Source organism: Microcaecilia unicolor, chromosome 14, assembly GCF_901765095.1.
Source record: "Microcaecilia unicolor chromosome 14, aMicUni1.1, whole genome shotgun sequence".
In the NCBI taxonomy this organism is placed as follows: Eukaryota; Metazoa; Chordata; class Amphibia; order Gymnophiona; family Siphonopidae; genus Microcaecilia; species Microcaecilia unicolor.
Genome location: NC_044044.1, coordinates 8,923,892 through 8,938,152, shown reverse-complemented (window position 1 = coordinate 8,938,152; position 14,261 = coordinate 8,923,892). Strand labels below are relative to the sequence as shown.

The following is a 14,261-nucleotide window of genomic DNA, read 5'->3' as shown; positions in this document are numbered from 1 at the left end:
GGCCGAAGGAAGGAAGGAAGGAAGGAAGAAAGGAAGGAAGGAAGAAGGAAGGAAGGAAGAAAGGAAGGAAGGAAGGAAGAAAGGAAGGAAGAAGGAAGGAAGGAAGAAAGGAAGGAAGGAAGGAAGAAGGAAGGAAGGAAGAAAGGAAGGAAGAAGGAAGGAAGGAAGGAAGAAGGAAGGAAGAAGGAAGGAAGGAAGGAAGGAAGAAGGAAGGAAGGAAGAAAGGAAGGAAGGAAGGAAGGAAGAAAGGAAGGAAGAAAGGAAGAAAGGAAGGAAGAAAGAAGGAAGGAAGAAAGGAAGGAAGGAAGGAAGGAAGGAAGAAAGGAAGGAAGGAAGGAAGGAAGGAAGAAAGAAAGAAGAAGAAGAAGGAAGGAAGGAAGGAAGAAAGGAAGGAAGGAAGGAAGGAAGAAAGGAAGGAAGGAAGAAAGGAAGGAAGAAGGAAGGAAGGAAGGAAGGAAGGTGTGCAGTGGCATAAAGACCTTCTAGTTGCTTTGTCCATATTAGGGCCCTAGAGACAGAATCTTCCCCCCACCCCCTCAGGACCCTAAGACAATCAAAATGGTTCTTTATACCCACAAATCTACCACTAACAAAAATGGGGTTCACAGGGGGAAGTGGGGACCAGCTACACATAAACTGAGAGATACTCCCCAGTACACAGCAGGTGAGCTTTGAAATCTTGCTGTCTTGCGTTTGATGATTTCTTTAGAAAAGTACCTTCCCTTCTTTTCCTTTCCAGGTCTCAGACATACAGTGCCAATGAAATTGACCTGCAACTTGCACTGAACTTTAGCACCAATGAAACAGTCGAGTGGGTGGACATTGACCCTCCAGCCTTCACAGGTTGGTGTTGATCAGTTCCTCCTTAGAGTCAGTTGTACTTAGAGCTGATTCTGAGTCCCCGTAAATGGAAGATTCCTCCTTAGAGTGGTGGTGTCATCATAGAAGAACTCTGTCTTTTTTTGTTTGGCTTCTTCCTCCTCTCAGAAAATGGAGAGTGGGCAATCAAGCACCGGCCAGCCAAGAAGGTCATCAATAAGAAGTTCTCTCCAGGGGACCTGGAGTATCAGGAAATCCTCTTCAACCTCGTGATTCAGAGAAAACCTCTCTTCTATATCATTAACATCATTGCGCCCTGCGTCCTGATGTCATCCCTGCTGGTGCTAGTCTTCTTCCTGCCGGCGCAAGGTAAATACTGCATTCATCCTTGCAGCCAGTTGGTGTTTTTCCATGTTGCTTCCTCAATTGTATGAGCTTACCAAAAGGTTCCTGAGATTCGATTCTTTAGAAAACTACATATACAAGTCAGCTCTATGGCTAAAGTAGGATGTATAAAAGCAGCTTGACCACATGGCAGCTTCCAGCGAGAAGGAGGTGAAGTGGGTGGGTATTGAGCATTTGGGAGCACAAATATCTGAGGGAGAATAACTGGAACAGATTTCTAGGCTCCGGCTATAATGGAAGAAGTGGAGAGTCCAGAATAATTAACATTTAAGGGGGGGGGAGGGGCAAATATTTTGTTTACCCTGGATTCCAAGATATCTCCCTATGACCCTGTTTGAAAATGGTGATTCATGGTTATGTAGGTGTTTGTTGCTATTTGAGGACAAGGAGCTGTGAGTATTTGGGGGTATAGTTCATGTTTATCAGCAGCAATATCCAAAGGTGTGTGGAGGTAAAAAGCGATAGGTATGCTGGTCTTCCATGGAACAGCATCTGGAACCTTCAGGGGAGAGGAGTAGTCTAATGGTTTTTGCAGTGGGCTGAGAACCTGGGGAACTGGATTCAGTTCCCACTGCAGCTCCTTGTAACTCTGGACAAGTCACTAAACTCCTGTTTGCCACTAGTACAAAAACTCAGATTGTGAGCCCATTAGGGACAGAGAAAGTACCTTTATTTAATAAATGCAAACAGCCTTGGCTGTACCACAGATAGGCAGTACATCAAATTGATGACTCTTTAACCCTATACTGTGATCACATCACCTGGATCCTAAAAGAATTATACTGGTTACCTTTTAACGTTCATCTACATTTCAAGATTTTTATGCTAGGGATAGAGACTGCTTTGGTTGTACCACAGAAAGGCAGTACATCAAACCAACGACTCTTTATCTCTTGACTGTGCCAAATACTGTGAACATATCACTTAGATCCTAAAATAATTACACTGGTTACCTACTGAGTTTCATCTACATTTCAAGATTTTAATACTAGCTTTTAAAATTCTATACTGATCAGGTCCATCTTATTTAAAAATGAAACACGAATGGCATATCAGCAGCCAAGGAAGTCCACGATTTGGCTGGGGAGGCTTAGCCTCCCCAAGCCTCTTATACGGGGCTGCCTATGAGTAGGAGAGGTGTGAGTAAGGGTAGGTGAGCATTGGGGGAGGGGTCGATGAGGCGAAAGGGGATAGATCAGGGGATAAGCAGGGGAAATTGAGGCAGGAGATGTAGTCTAGGTTGTTGTCATTGTCTCCTGGATATGTGATGAATAGATGGGTTTGTGGGAACTAATCTGGATCGTTTGGGTAGGCTTGCCTGAACAGATGGGTTTTTAGTGATTTCCAAAAGGGCAGATGGTCCCTGAGCAGAAGGCACTCTGATACAATGGTAAACCCGCTTTACCCTTTGAAATATGATGTTGGATATTTCATATCTGTTTTGGGCTTGCATTTGTAAGACTGTAGTTGCAGCATCTAGTGTGTCACATTCCAGCTTATTTTCGAAAGAGAAAGACGCCCATATTTCGACCCAAATCGGGAGATGGGAGTCTTTCTCCCGTGGGCGACCAAATCGGTACAATCGAAAGCCGATTTTGGGCATCTTCAACTGCACTCCGTCACAGGAATGACCAAAGTTGACGGGGGCGTGTCGGAGGCATGGTAAAGGCGGGACTGGGGCGTGGTTATCGGCCGAGGAGAGATGGCCGCCTTCGGCCGATAATCGAAAAAAGAGCCGCGATTTTTGGACCCTTTTTTTCATGAACAAGTCCCCAAAAAGTGCCCCAACTGCCCAGATGACCACCAGAGGGAATCGGGGATGACCTCCCCGGACTCCCCCAGTGGTCACTAACCCCCTCCCACCAAAAAAAAAAGAACTTGAAAAACCTTTTTTTCCAGCCTGTATGGTAGCCTCAGATGTCACACCCAGCTCCATGACAGCAGTATGCAGGTCCCTGGAGCAGTTGTTAGTGGGTGCAGTGGACTTCACACCCAGGTGGGCCCAGGCCCACCCCTCCCTACCTGTTACACTTGTGGTGGTAAATGGGAGCCCTCCAGACCACCCCCAAAACCCACTGTACCCACATGTAGGTGCCCCCCTTCACCCCTTAGGGCTATGGTAATGGTGTAGAGTTGTGGGTTTTGGGGGGGATTTGAGGGGCTCAGCACCCAAAGGAAGGGAGCTATGGTATTTTACTTTGTTTTTTTACATTTTACAAGTGCCCCCTAGGGTGCCCAGTTGGTGTCCTGGCATGTGAGGGGGACCAGTGCACTACGAATCCTGGCCCCTCCCACGACCCAATGCCTTGGATTTGGTCATTTTTGAGCTGGGCGCCTTCGGTTTCCATTATTGCTGAAAAACGATACTGGCCAGCTCAAATCCGCACAAATCCGATGCATTTGGCCGGCACAAACCGTATTATCGAACAAAAAGATGGATGTCCATTTTTTTCGAAAATACGGTGTCCTACCTCTTCACGTACCCGTTTTCGGACATAGACGCCCATGGAGATGGGCATTCGCGTTCGATTATGCCCCTCATTGTGCATTAACGGTTCCTTACGGGGTGCGCTCAGGTTTCCCATGCTAATTTTGGCATCTGTGTGTGCTTCCCAAGTGCTAAAAAATAGATTTTTAGTGACTTTATTTTTCAGTGCTAGGGCAAGTTGGGGTAGGTCAGGGGGCGAAGAGTAGGCATGTACTGTGCTAATCGGTTAGCGCATCTACATCACCACAACAGTGGCATAGCCAGTATGGGGCTACGGGGGCCTGGGCCACCATAGATTTGCCCCTGAACCCCCCTGCCGACGACCCTCTCGATCCCCCCTCCCGCCGCCAACCCGCCACCGCCAACCCGCTGTCGCCTACCTTTGCTGGCGGGGGACCCCAACCCCCGCCAGCCGAGCCGAGGTCCTCTTCTTCCCAATCCCGCGCAAGGCTTCGTTCTAGTCTGACGTCCTGCACGTTGTACATGCAGGACCCTCAGACTCACAGAAACAGAATGAAGCCATCTTGCAAGGCTTCGTTCTGTTTCTGTGAGTCTGACGTCAGGACATCAGACTAGAACGAAGCCTTGTGCGGGATTGGGAAGAAGAGGACTTCGGCTCGGCTGGCGGGGGTTGGGGTCCCCCACCAGCAAAGGTAGGCAACGGTGGGTTGGTGGCGTGAGGGGGGGTCGAGAGGGTCGGCAGGGGGGGGTCAAAGTTGGTGGCGGGAGGGGGTTCAGCAATGGCGGGGGGGGTCGGCGGTGCCGGGGGGGGGGGGGCTAAAATGTACCCCCTTCCCGCCGAAGTCTGGCTACGCCCCTGCACCACACACTAACCAATTAGTATGTGAGCCCTTAACGCCTACAAAATAGGTGGTAGTATAGGGGCTCATGGGAAATTTAACACATGGCCATTAATTCAAAAAATAGGGGGTGTCTTTTACAAACTACTACTACTACTTAGCATTTCTATAGCGCTGCCAGGGTTACGCAGCGCTGTACAAGTCTAACACGGGGAAGGACCGTCCCTGCTCAAAAGAACTTACAATCTAAAGGTTACAAACTATGTAGTCAGTGTAGGTATCAAGAGTGGGGAAGGTGGTTATGCGCCAAAAGCAAGGGAGAAGAGATGGGCTTTGAGTAAGGACTTGAAGATGGGCAGGGAGGGCGCATGACGTATGGGCTCCGGAAGGCTGTTCCAGGCATATGGTGATGCGAGGCAGAATGGGCGGAGTCTGGAGTTAGCGGTGGTGGAGAAGGGTACAGATAGTAGTGATTTGTCCTGAGAGCGGAGGTTACGGGTGGGAACATACGGGGAGAGGAGGGTAGAGAGGTAATGGGGGGCTGCAGATTAAGTGCATTTGAAGGTTAAAAGGAGAAGCTTGAACTGTATACGGTAGCGGATCGGGAGCCAGTGAAGTGACTTGAGGAGAGGGGTGATATGAGAGTATCGGTTCATGCGGTAGATAAGACGTGCGGCAGAATTTTGGACAGATAGAAGGCTCGCAAGCAGTTTTAGTGCCCACTAATGATTAGCATGCACTAAATGCTAGACACCCATAGAAATATATGGGCTTCTCTAAAGTTTAGCTAGTGCTTATTTTTAGCGTGCGCTAAAAATGTTAGCGCACCTTTGTAAAAGGTCCCCTCAACCATTTTACCCATGTGGAAAAATGGCATAAGCACGGGATAAGGCCACTTTTTTACCACAGTGTGGTGAAAGTGCTCCTAAGTGTTTTCAACCTTTTCATACAATGGATATGAGCAGTGCCTGAAAGATTTTCGAAAGGTTTTTTTTTTTCTGTTAATTGTTCTACCAGGTTAATGGTGATCCAGTGGTTGCTCATACCAACACTTTTTTGGACACAATAATCAGTTCAGGTGTTCTCATTTGTCTGAAACTGAATGCACATCCCCAACACAAAAACACCTCATATACATCACCATTCCCCATAATCCACCCACCCACACAATCTCTGCCAATCTACCCCAATTCTATTTCTTATTATCTTCCCACTGGGTCTCCCATACAGACATGCCTGAGTCTGTAAATGGAGGAAGGAAAAACATGGCATTGTGTCACACTGTACTTTTCAACTTGTTTTTTTTAAATTGATTTTATTGTGTGTGTTTTAGTTGTGTATAATGTGAGGTATTGTTTTTATTAGTTGTAATTTTTATGGTTAAATATGTCTTCTTCAATTTTTGATATATCTCACATCTGGAGATGTTAGATTTTATACTATGACTTTACCATGTTGTCTTTTTAATTTTGGGTTGCATTGTATGCATTGAGCCACTAAGGAAAGGTAGGTGATAAATATAATTGCTTAATTATTGAGGGATCTAAAAATAAGGATCTGCGAGTATTTTTGGGAGTGATCAATAAATATTTGAAGGTATAGTCCATAGGTCCTTGAATACCACAAACAGGGCTGGTTTTCAAGATTTCCACAGTGAGAGAGACACGGAGAGGGAGGGAGGGAGAGACTGAGAAAAGAGGGGGACAGAGAGATATATTTGCAAACATTTGAACCAAGAATCAAGTAAATATGCATCTTTTGGCTATCCTATCAACTACCCTGTTTGTGGCACTCAAGGAATGGAGTGGAGGAGTGGCCTTAGTGGTTAGGGTGGTGGACTTTGGTCCTGGGGAACTGAGGAACCGAGTTCAATTCCCACTTCAGGCACAGGCAGCTCCTTGTGAGTCTGGGCAAGTCACTTAACCCTCCATTGCCCCATGTAAGCCTCATTGAGCCTGCCATGAGTGGGAAAGCGCGGGGTACAAATGTAACAAAAATAAAATAGATACTATTGGAGATTCTACATGGAATGTTGCCACTATTGGAGATTCTGCATGGAATGTTGCTACTATTGGAGATTCTACATGGAATGTTGCCACTATTGGAGATTCTGCATGGAATGTTGCTACTATTGGAGATTCTACATGGAATGTTGCCACTATTGGAGATTCTACGTGGAATGTTGCTATTCCACTAGCAACATTCCATGTAGAAGGCTGCGCAGGCTTCTGTTTCTGTGAGTCTGCGTGCAGGACGTCAGACTCACAGAAGCAGAAGCCTGCGCGGCCACATTGGTGATCTGCAAGGGCCGACTTCTAGTGGAATAGCAACATTCCATGTAGAATCTCAAATAGTAGCAACAGTGGAGGAGTGGCCTAGTGGTTAGGGTGGTGGACTTTGGTCCTGGGGAACTGAGGAACTTGAGTTCGATTCCCACTTCAGGCACAGGCAGTTCCTTGTGAGTCTGGGCAAGTCACTTAACCCTCCATTGCCCCATGTAAGCCGCATTGAGCCTGCCATGAGTGGGAAAGCGCAGGGTACAAATGTAACAAAAAAAAATTGTCACCTTTGTTATAGCCAATGAAGGTTTTAGTGCTTTGGTCAGTGAGTATTCATGGTGCATGATATGGCGGTCCAGGAGGGTTTCTCTCTGATGATGTGGCTGTCCACCATTACAGCAGGGAAGCTGCACTGCCAGCTTGAAGGCACACTGGCACTCCTTTCCCTTGGCACTTTGGACGCCTCTCTTTCCTATCCATTCTGATGACCCTGTCAGTGGGTAGTCATGATGTAGTATATAATTATTTGGAGGCATATTGTTGTTGGTCTTTGCGTATTTCTGCATTCCAGCTCATCCCTATCACTTCTGTTCTTTTTCTCTCTTCCCTGCAGCGGGGGGTCAGAAATGCACCCTCTCCATCTCTGTGCTCCTGGGACAGACTATCTTTCTCTTCCTCATTGCGCAGAAAGTACCTGAAACCTCCCTTAGTGTGCCACTCATTGGCAAGTAAGTGCTGTGATATTTTGACACAATCATGTGTCTATGCGCTTCCTGTGATATTATGGCACAGTTGTGTGTGTGTGTGTGCGTGTGTATATCAGTGGCGTAGCCAGACCTGAGATTTTGGGTGGGCCCAGAGCTAATATGGGTGGGCACGCACTGTCTATATAAGTATGAGTAGTGTCTCTTGGGATCCTAGAAAATAATGCCTAACAATTCACTTGATGATGGATTTCTAAGTACTCTGCCCAACAGCTGCCCTGCATCAGTATAACCACATACATACTTAATGGAAAAATTGATATTTTTAAATATAATTACATTATCCCACAATCTCTCCACTGCAAAATGCTATACACAAACTTGTGCAAAAACACACTCATATCCTTACTAAACCATAACAGCACTAATTCCAAGGACAGGACGAGCTACAACCTTATGCTTGAAAAGGCAGAACTGTAATTACACTAGGCTCTAAAACACCAATACACTACCTCGTGAAAAAAAAAGCAAAACAAAAGGGCTGCAAATACTACACGCTATCAGAATACTGCACCTTGATCACACATGAAAAACACATGACACAACAGACATGACACAAGGAACTAGAAATCAAAAAATATGAAGGCAAAATACTGAACTGGAAAGTTACCTCAAGAAGTCAGACTCAGCATGCAGCAATACCAGAAAACTTTAAACTTACATGCAAAATATCACAGATGCACATTTCCAAAAGCTGACATATTCCAGTTAATAAATTCTGAATAAAATACTTTTTTCTACCTTTGTTGTCTGATCTATTCGCTTTGGTCCCAGTGTCTTCTGTTTTACGCAGTGTCTTCTTAACATTTGATATTTTTTCACTCACCATGTCCACCATCCTCCTGTGTCCTTATGCGTCCTGTCTACCATCTGTAGCCCTGCCCCATCCTTCCTCGAGTATCAGTATCTGCCCTCAACGTGTTCCAAACCAGCCCTTAAACTCAGCAGTTTCCGCTCCATCCATATCCAGCATTTCTCCTCACTCCCCTCCATCCATGTGCATCTACTTCCTTTGTCTTTCCTTACCTCCATCCTAGTCCAACATTTCTCCTCTCTTCCCTGCCCTCCACTCCATCCATGTCCAGCATTTCTCCTCTCTTCTATCCCCTCTATCCATGTGCACCTCCTTCCTGACTTCTCTCCCCTCCCTCCATCCATTCGTCCAGCAACTCTCCATTCTCCCCTATCTAGCAAATGTCCTCTTTCCCCTGCCCCCTCCATTCATCCATCCATGTCCAGCAACTCTCCATTCTCCCCTGCCCTCTCTGCCATCCATCCATCTCCAGCAAATTTCCTCTCTCCCCTTTCCGCTCCATCCATTCATGTCCAGCAATTTTCTTCTTTCCCCTGCCCTCCGCTCCATATCCAGCAACTCTCCATTCTCCCCTGCCCTCTCCTCCAGCCATCCATCTCCAGCAAATTTCCTCTCTCCCCTTTCCGCTCCATCCATTCATGTCCAGCAATTTTCTTCTTTCCCCTGCCCTCCGCTCCATGTCCAGCAACTCTCCATTCTCCCCTGCCCTCTCCTCCAGCCATCCATCTCCAGCAAATTTCCTCTCTCCCATTTGCCTTCCATCCATCCATGTCCAGCAATTCTCCTCCTTCCCCTGCCCTCCGCTCCGTCCAGCAACTCTCCATTCTCCCCTGCCCTCTCCTCCATCCATCTCCAGCAGATTTCCTCTCTCCCCTTTCCCCTCCATCCATCCCTGTTGTCCAGCAATTCTCCTGTCTCCCCTGCCCATCCTGTTTCTGTCCATCCCCTTCCCCCTTCTATCCAGCGTCTCCCCCCTCCCCCTTCACAGCATCTCCCAGCCACCTGTAAAGAATGACAACGTGGATGCAGCAGCTCACAGGTTTCCTTGCTGTGTAAGTGAACGGCGACGGCTGCGCGGGGGAGTGCAAACAGTGATCTTTACTTACAGTGAATGGACGCAATAGGCTGGCCGCTGGCTCACTTCCGTTCCATTCCACTCCCGAAGTCGCAGCGACGAACGGGCAGGCAGCGCTGCGGTAGTAAAAGCAACAAGGAGACTGGTTCAACTCTCCGTTCTTCACTTCCCTCCCTCTGCGTCCCGCCTTCCTCTGACGTCATTTCCTTTCGGGCAGGACGCAGAGGGAGGGAAGTGGAGGACGGAGAGTTGAACCAGTCTCCTTGTTGCTTTTACTACCGCAGCGCTGCCTGCCCGTTCGTCGTTGCGACTTCGGGTAAAAGTCGCCGTTCCAGTCGTTGTCATTTGGGCGGGCCTGAGCCAAGATTGGGTGGGCCTGGGCCCACCCAGGCCCACCCGTAGCTACGCCCCTGGTGTATATATATATATATACACACAGAAGTACATAAATATTGCCATACTAGGACAGACCGAAGGTCCATTAAGCCCAGCATCCTGTTTCCAACAGTGGCCAATCCAGGTCACAAGTACCTGGCAAGATCCCAAAACAGTGCAATACATTTTATGCTGCTTATCCCAGAAATAAGCAGTGGATTTTCCCCAAGTCCATTTTAATAATGGCTTGTGGACTTTTCTTTTAGGAAGCTATCCAAACCTTTTTTTTAAACCCCGCTAAGCTAACTGCTTTTACTACGTTCTCCGGCAAAGAAATCCAGAGTTTAATTACTTGTTGAGTGAAGAAATATTTTCTCCAATTCATTTTAAATTTACTATTTTCTAGCTTCATTGCGTGCCCCCTAGTCCTAGTATTTTGGAAAGAGTAAACAAGCGATTCACGTCTACCCGTTCCATATATACTGTACACTTCCTTAAGTGAATTCCTTCAAAAAGGAGGTAAATAAATCCTAATAAATAAAATAACCAACATGTCATACAACATTAGCACTAATCCTCTCGTTGAAACAGCAAGAATCCTACTTATGTATTTATTTATTAGGATTTATTAACTAACTTTATGAAGAGATTCACTGAAAGCAGCGTACAGCAGGTGCGGTTTAACATAAAACTTACAATTTGGTCAACAGCATAACAATAGTACAATTACCAAATATAAGCATAAATATAATCAGTGAAATAAACTTGGAAACGGTAACCTGAAACCTAGTAATAGGACTAACATGAGACACTATCAGAAACGTACACATTGAACAGCACCGTCGAACAATATTTTTTTTTTTTTTAATTTCTTTATTGATTTTTAAATTTATAAGACATACTTCATAAATTGGAAATACAGCAGGAATTACAAAGATTAGAATGAAACATTTCTAATTATTGGTATTTAGTCTTTTTTAAACAAACAAGATCTTTTATAATAATAAAAAGGTAAATAAAAAAATATTGCTTTCTTAGACCACCACTAACTGATATGGGGGGTGGAGAAAATAGATGAGAAGATCAAATTAAGCATTTTTAAAAGTTATATGGCCTGGTCCAAAAACCCAGCATAATCTTCTTTTTCCTTATTCCCTTTACATATGCTATCTAGACAGTTTTTTACTTTCTATAAACGCTTTAAGCTGATCTGGTTCATAAAACATATATTTAATTCCCAGGTATTTTATGCTGCATTTACAGGGGTATGCCAACAGAAAATTTGCTCCCATAGATTTAACCTCTTCTCTATATGCAAGAAAAATTTTTCTACGATCTTGTGTAGATCTTGTCACATCAGGAAAAATCCATATCTTATGTCCACAAAATAACTTTTGAGAATTTTTAAAATAAAGTTTCATCAATGCGTTTAAATCTTGCTCAAAAACAAAAGATATCAAAAGTGTCCTTCGAGTAGAAACTTCTGATAGGGAGTCCTCCAATAATGCGGAAATATCCTGAAGATTCAGCTCTGGAATTTGGTTATTTTCTATTTGGTTCACCTTGGATTGCTTGGTTTCAGGGAGGTAATAAATTTTATTAATCAGTGGTATTACCGATTGAGGATAAGCCAATACTTCACTCAAGTATTTTTTAAAGAAATCCAATGGTGAGATCCCAATAGCTATTGGAAAATTTAGTATCCTCAGATTTAAACGTCTGTTATAATTCTCTATCTGTTCCAATTTTGAGGCCATTTTAATTTTATCAACTACCAGTGTTTCTGTAACCTTTTTAAGAGATTTAATTTCCGTTTGCGTCTGCGAATTTTGAACCAAAGATTCTTGTTTGACATTCTCAAGAGCTTGAGTTAAAGAGTCTATTTTATTCACCATTGTAGCACCGTCGAACAATATAACAGAAATATGATGTGTCAGTACAATATAAATGATACATAATAGCATAGAAGAACATTCAAATGACATAGATATACTACGATGTCAGATATACTACGATGTCATTTGAACATTTGATTAACACAGATATGTGATGCTAATTCTGTTCCGCCAATACCATGAAACATCTTACTATGTAGCTAAAGGGCCATGTGCAGATATAGAGATGGGAACAAGATGGGTAGTACAAAGTCAATTGTGATAAGTACATAAGTACATAAGTACATAAGTAGTGCCATACTGGGAAAGACCAAAGGTCCATCTAGCCCAGCATCCTGTCACCGACAGTGTCCAATCCAGGTCAAGGGCACCTGGCACGCTCCCTAAACGTAAAAACATTCCAGACAAGTTATACCTAAAAATGCGGAATTTTTCCAAGTCCATTTAATAGCGGTCTATGGACTTGTCCTTTAGGAATCTATCTAACCCCTTTTTAAACTCCGTCAAGCTAACCGCCCGTACCACGTTCTCCGGCAACAAATTCCAGAGTCTAATTACACGTTGGTAAGAAGAAAAATTTTCTCCGATTCGTTTTAAATTTACCACACTGTAGCTTCAACTCATGCCCTCTAGTCCTAGTATTTTTGGATAGCGTGAACAGTCGCTTCACATCCACCCGATCCATTCCACTCATTATTTTATACACTTCTATCATATCTCCCCTCAGCCGTCTCTTCTCCAAGCTGAAAAGCCCTAGCCTTCTCAGCCTCTCTTCATAGGAAAGTCGTCCCATCCCCACTATCATTTTCGTCGCCCTTCGCTGTACCTTTTCCAATTCTACTATATCTTTTTTGAGATACGGAGACCAGTACTGAACACAATACTCCAGGTGCGGTCGCACCATGGAGCGATACAACGGCATTATAACATCCGCACACCTGGACTCCATACCCTTCCTAATAACACCCAACATTCTATTCGCTTTCCTAGCCGCAGCAGCACACTGAGCAGAAGGTTTCAGCGGCTAAACTGAAGGCTAAACTGAAGGCAAATTATATGTACTAGTATACTATCAGGCTTATTTTCGAAAGAGAAGGGCGCCCATCTTTCGACACAAATCGGGAGATGGGTGTCCTTCTCTCAGGGTCGCCCAAATCGTCATAATCGAAAGCCGAATTTGGGCGTCCCCAACTGCTTCCTTTCATGGGGATGACCAAAGTTCCTGGAGGCGTAGCGAAGGCGGGACTGGGGCATGCCTAACCAATGGGTGTCCTCGAGCGATAATGGTCCATTTTTTTCTTACGACCAAGCCTCAAAAAGGTGCCCGAACTGACCAGATGACCACCGTAAGGAATCGGGGATGACCTCCTCTGACTCCCCCAGTGGTCACTAATCCCCTCCCACCCTGAAAAAAACAACTTAAAACACTTTTTTTGCCAGCCTGAAATGTTATACTCGGGTCCATCGCCGGGGCCGTGCCTAGGGTCTCTGGCGCCCCCCTGCAGCCTATCAGTTGGCGCTCCCCCTGCAGACTATCAGTTGGCGGCGGCGGCGCCCCCCCCCTGTGAAAATGCCACACTGACAGGAATTGTCAGCAATATTCTTAGAAACAAATTGCTATACATTGCAAAATAAGATAGCAGATGTAAATTCTCAAAGTGGACATATTCCAAACACTAAAATGAAAATAAAATGATTTTTTTCTACCTTTGTTGTCTGGTGACTTTCTTTTTCTGATCATGCTGGCCCAGTATCTGATTCTGCTGCTATCTGTCCTCTTAACTCCGTTTCCAGGGCTTCCTTTCCATTTATTTCTTTCCTTTCCTCCTTTCTTCTTCATTTCTGGTCCTCAGCTTCTGCCTATTTTCTTCATCCATGTGCAGTTTTTCTCCTCTCTTCCTTTTCCCTCATTTCATCTCCTTCATCTCTCTTCCCTCCCCTCTATGTCCAGCAATTTCTCCTCTCTCCCTGAGCCCTGCCCTCCCAATCCATGCCCATCCATGCTCCTCTGTCCCCTGCCCCCTCCATTCATCCCTTTCCAGCAATTCCCCTCTCTCCCTGAGCCCTGCCCTCCCAACCCATGCCCATCCATGCTCCTCTGTCCCCTGCCCCCTCCATTCATCCCTTTCCAGCAATTCCCCTCTCTCCCTGAGCCCTGCCCTCCCAATCCATGCCCATCCATGCTCCTCTGTCCCCTTCCCCCTCCATTCATCCTTTTCCAGCAATTCCCCTCTCTCCCTTCCATGACCCCACCTCGCATCCATGCTCCTCTCTCTCCCATGTCCCAGCCTGGCCCGCCCTCTTCTCCCCCCCCCCCTTCGCATCCATGCCCCCCCTTCGCATCTTTGCTGTCGTTTCTCCCCTGCCCTCCCGCTCCCATTGTTCAACTGCCCACCCTCTTCTCTTCCCCCAACATCCCTTTTCTTTTTTTTTTCTTTTTAAATTTACCTCCGTGGCGGCGGTTCCGGCAGCGCAGCGTCAGGGAAAGAGGCGGCGCTCCCGACGTCTAGCCTTCCCTTCGCTGTGTTCCGCCTTCTTCTGACGTCA

The 14,261-nt window shown here is 45.7% G+C and overlaps 1 protein-coding gene across 3 annotated transcripts in view; it reads left to right on the top strand.

The window, feature by feature from the left end:
* The window catches only part of CHRNE (cholinergic receptor nicotinic epsilon subunit), a 47,074-nt gene that overhangs the window by 19,772 nt on the left and 13,041 nt on the right, over positions 1-14,261 (top strand). For all 3 annotated transcript variants that reach the window (XM_030187964.1, XM_030187963.1, XM_030187962.1), the window contains 3 exons: positions 740-843; positions 988-1,188; positions 7,405-7,519. In XM_030187964.1, the coding sequence (XP_030043824.1) occupies positions 740-843; positions 988-1,188; positions 7,405-7,519 (420 nt within the window). The remainder of the gene's footprint in view (positions 1-739; positions 844-987; positions 1,189-7,404; positions 7,520-14,261) is intronic.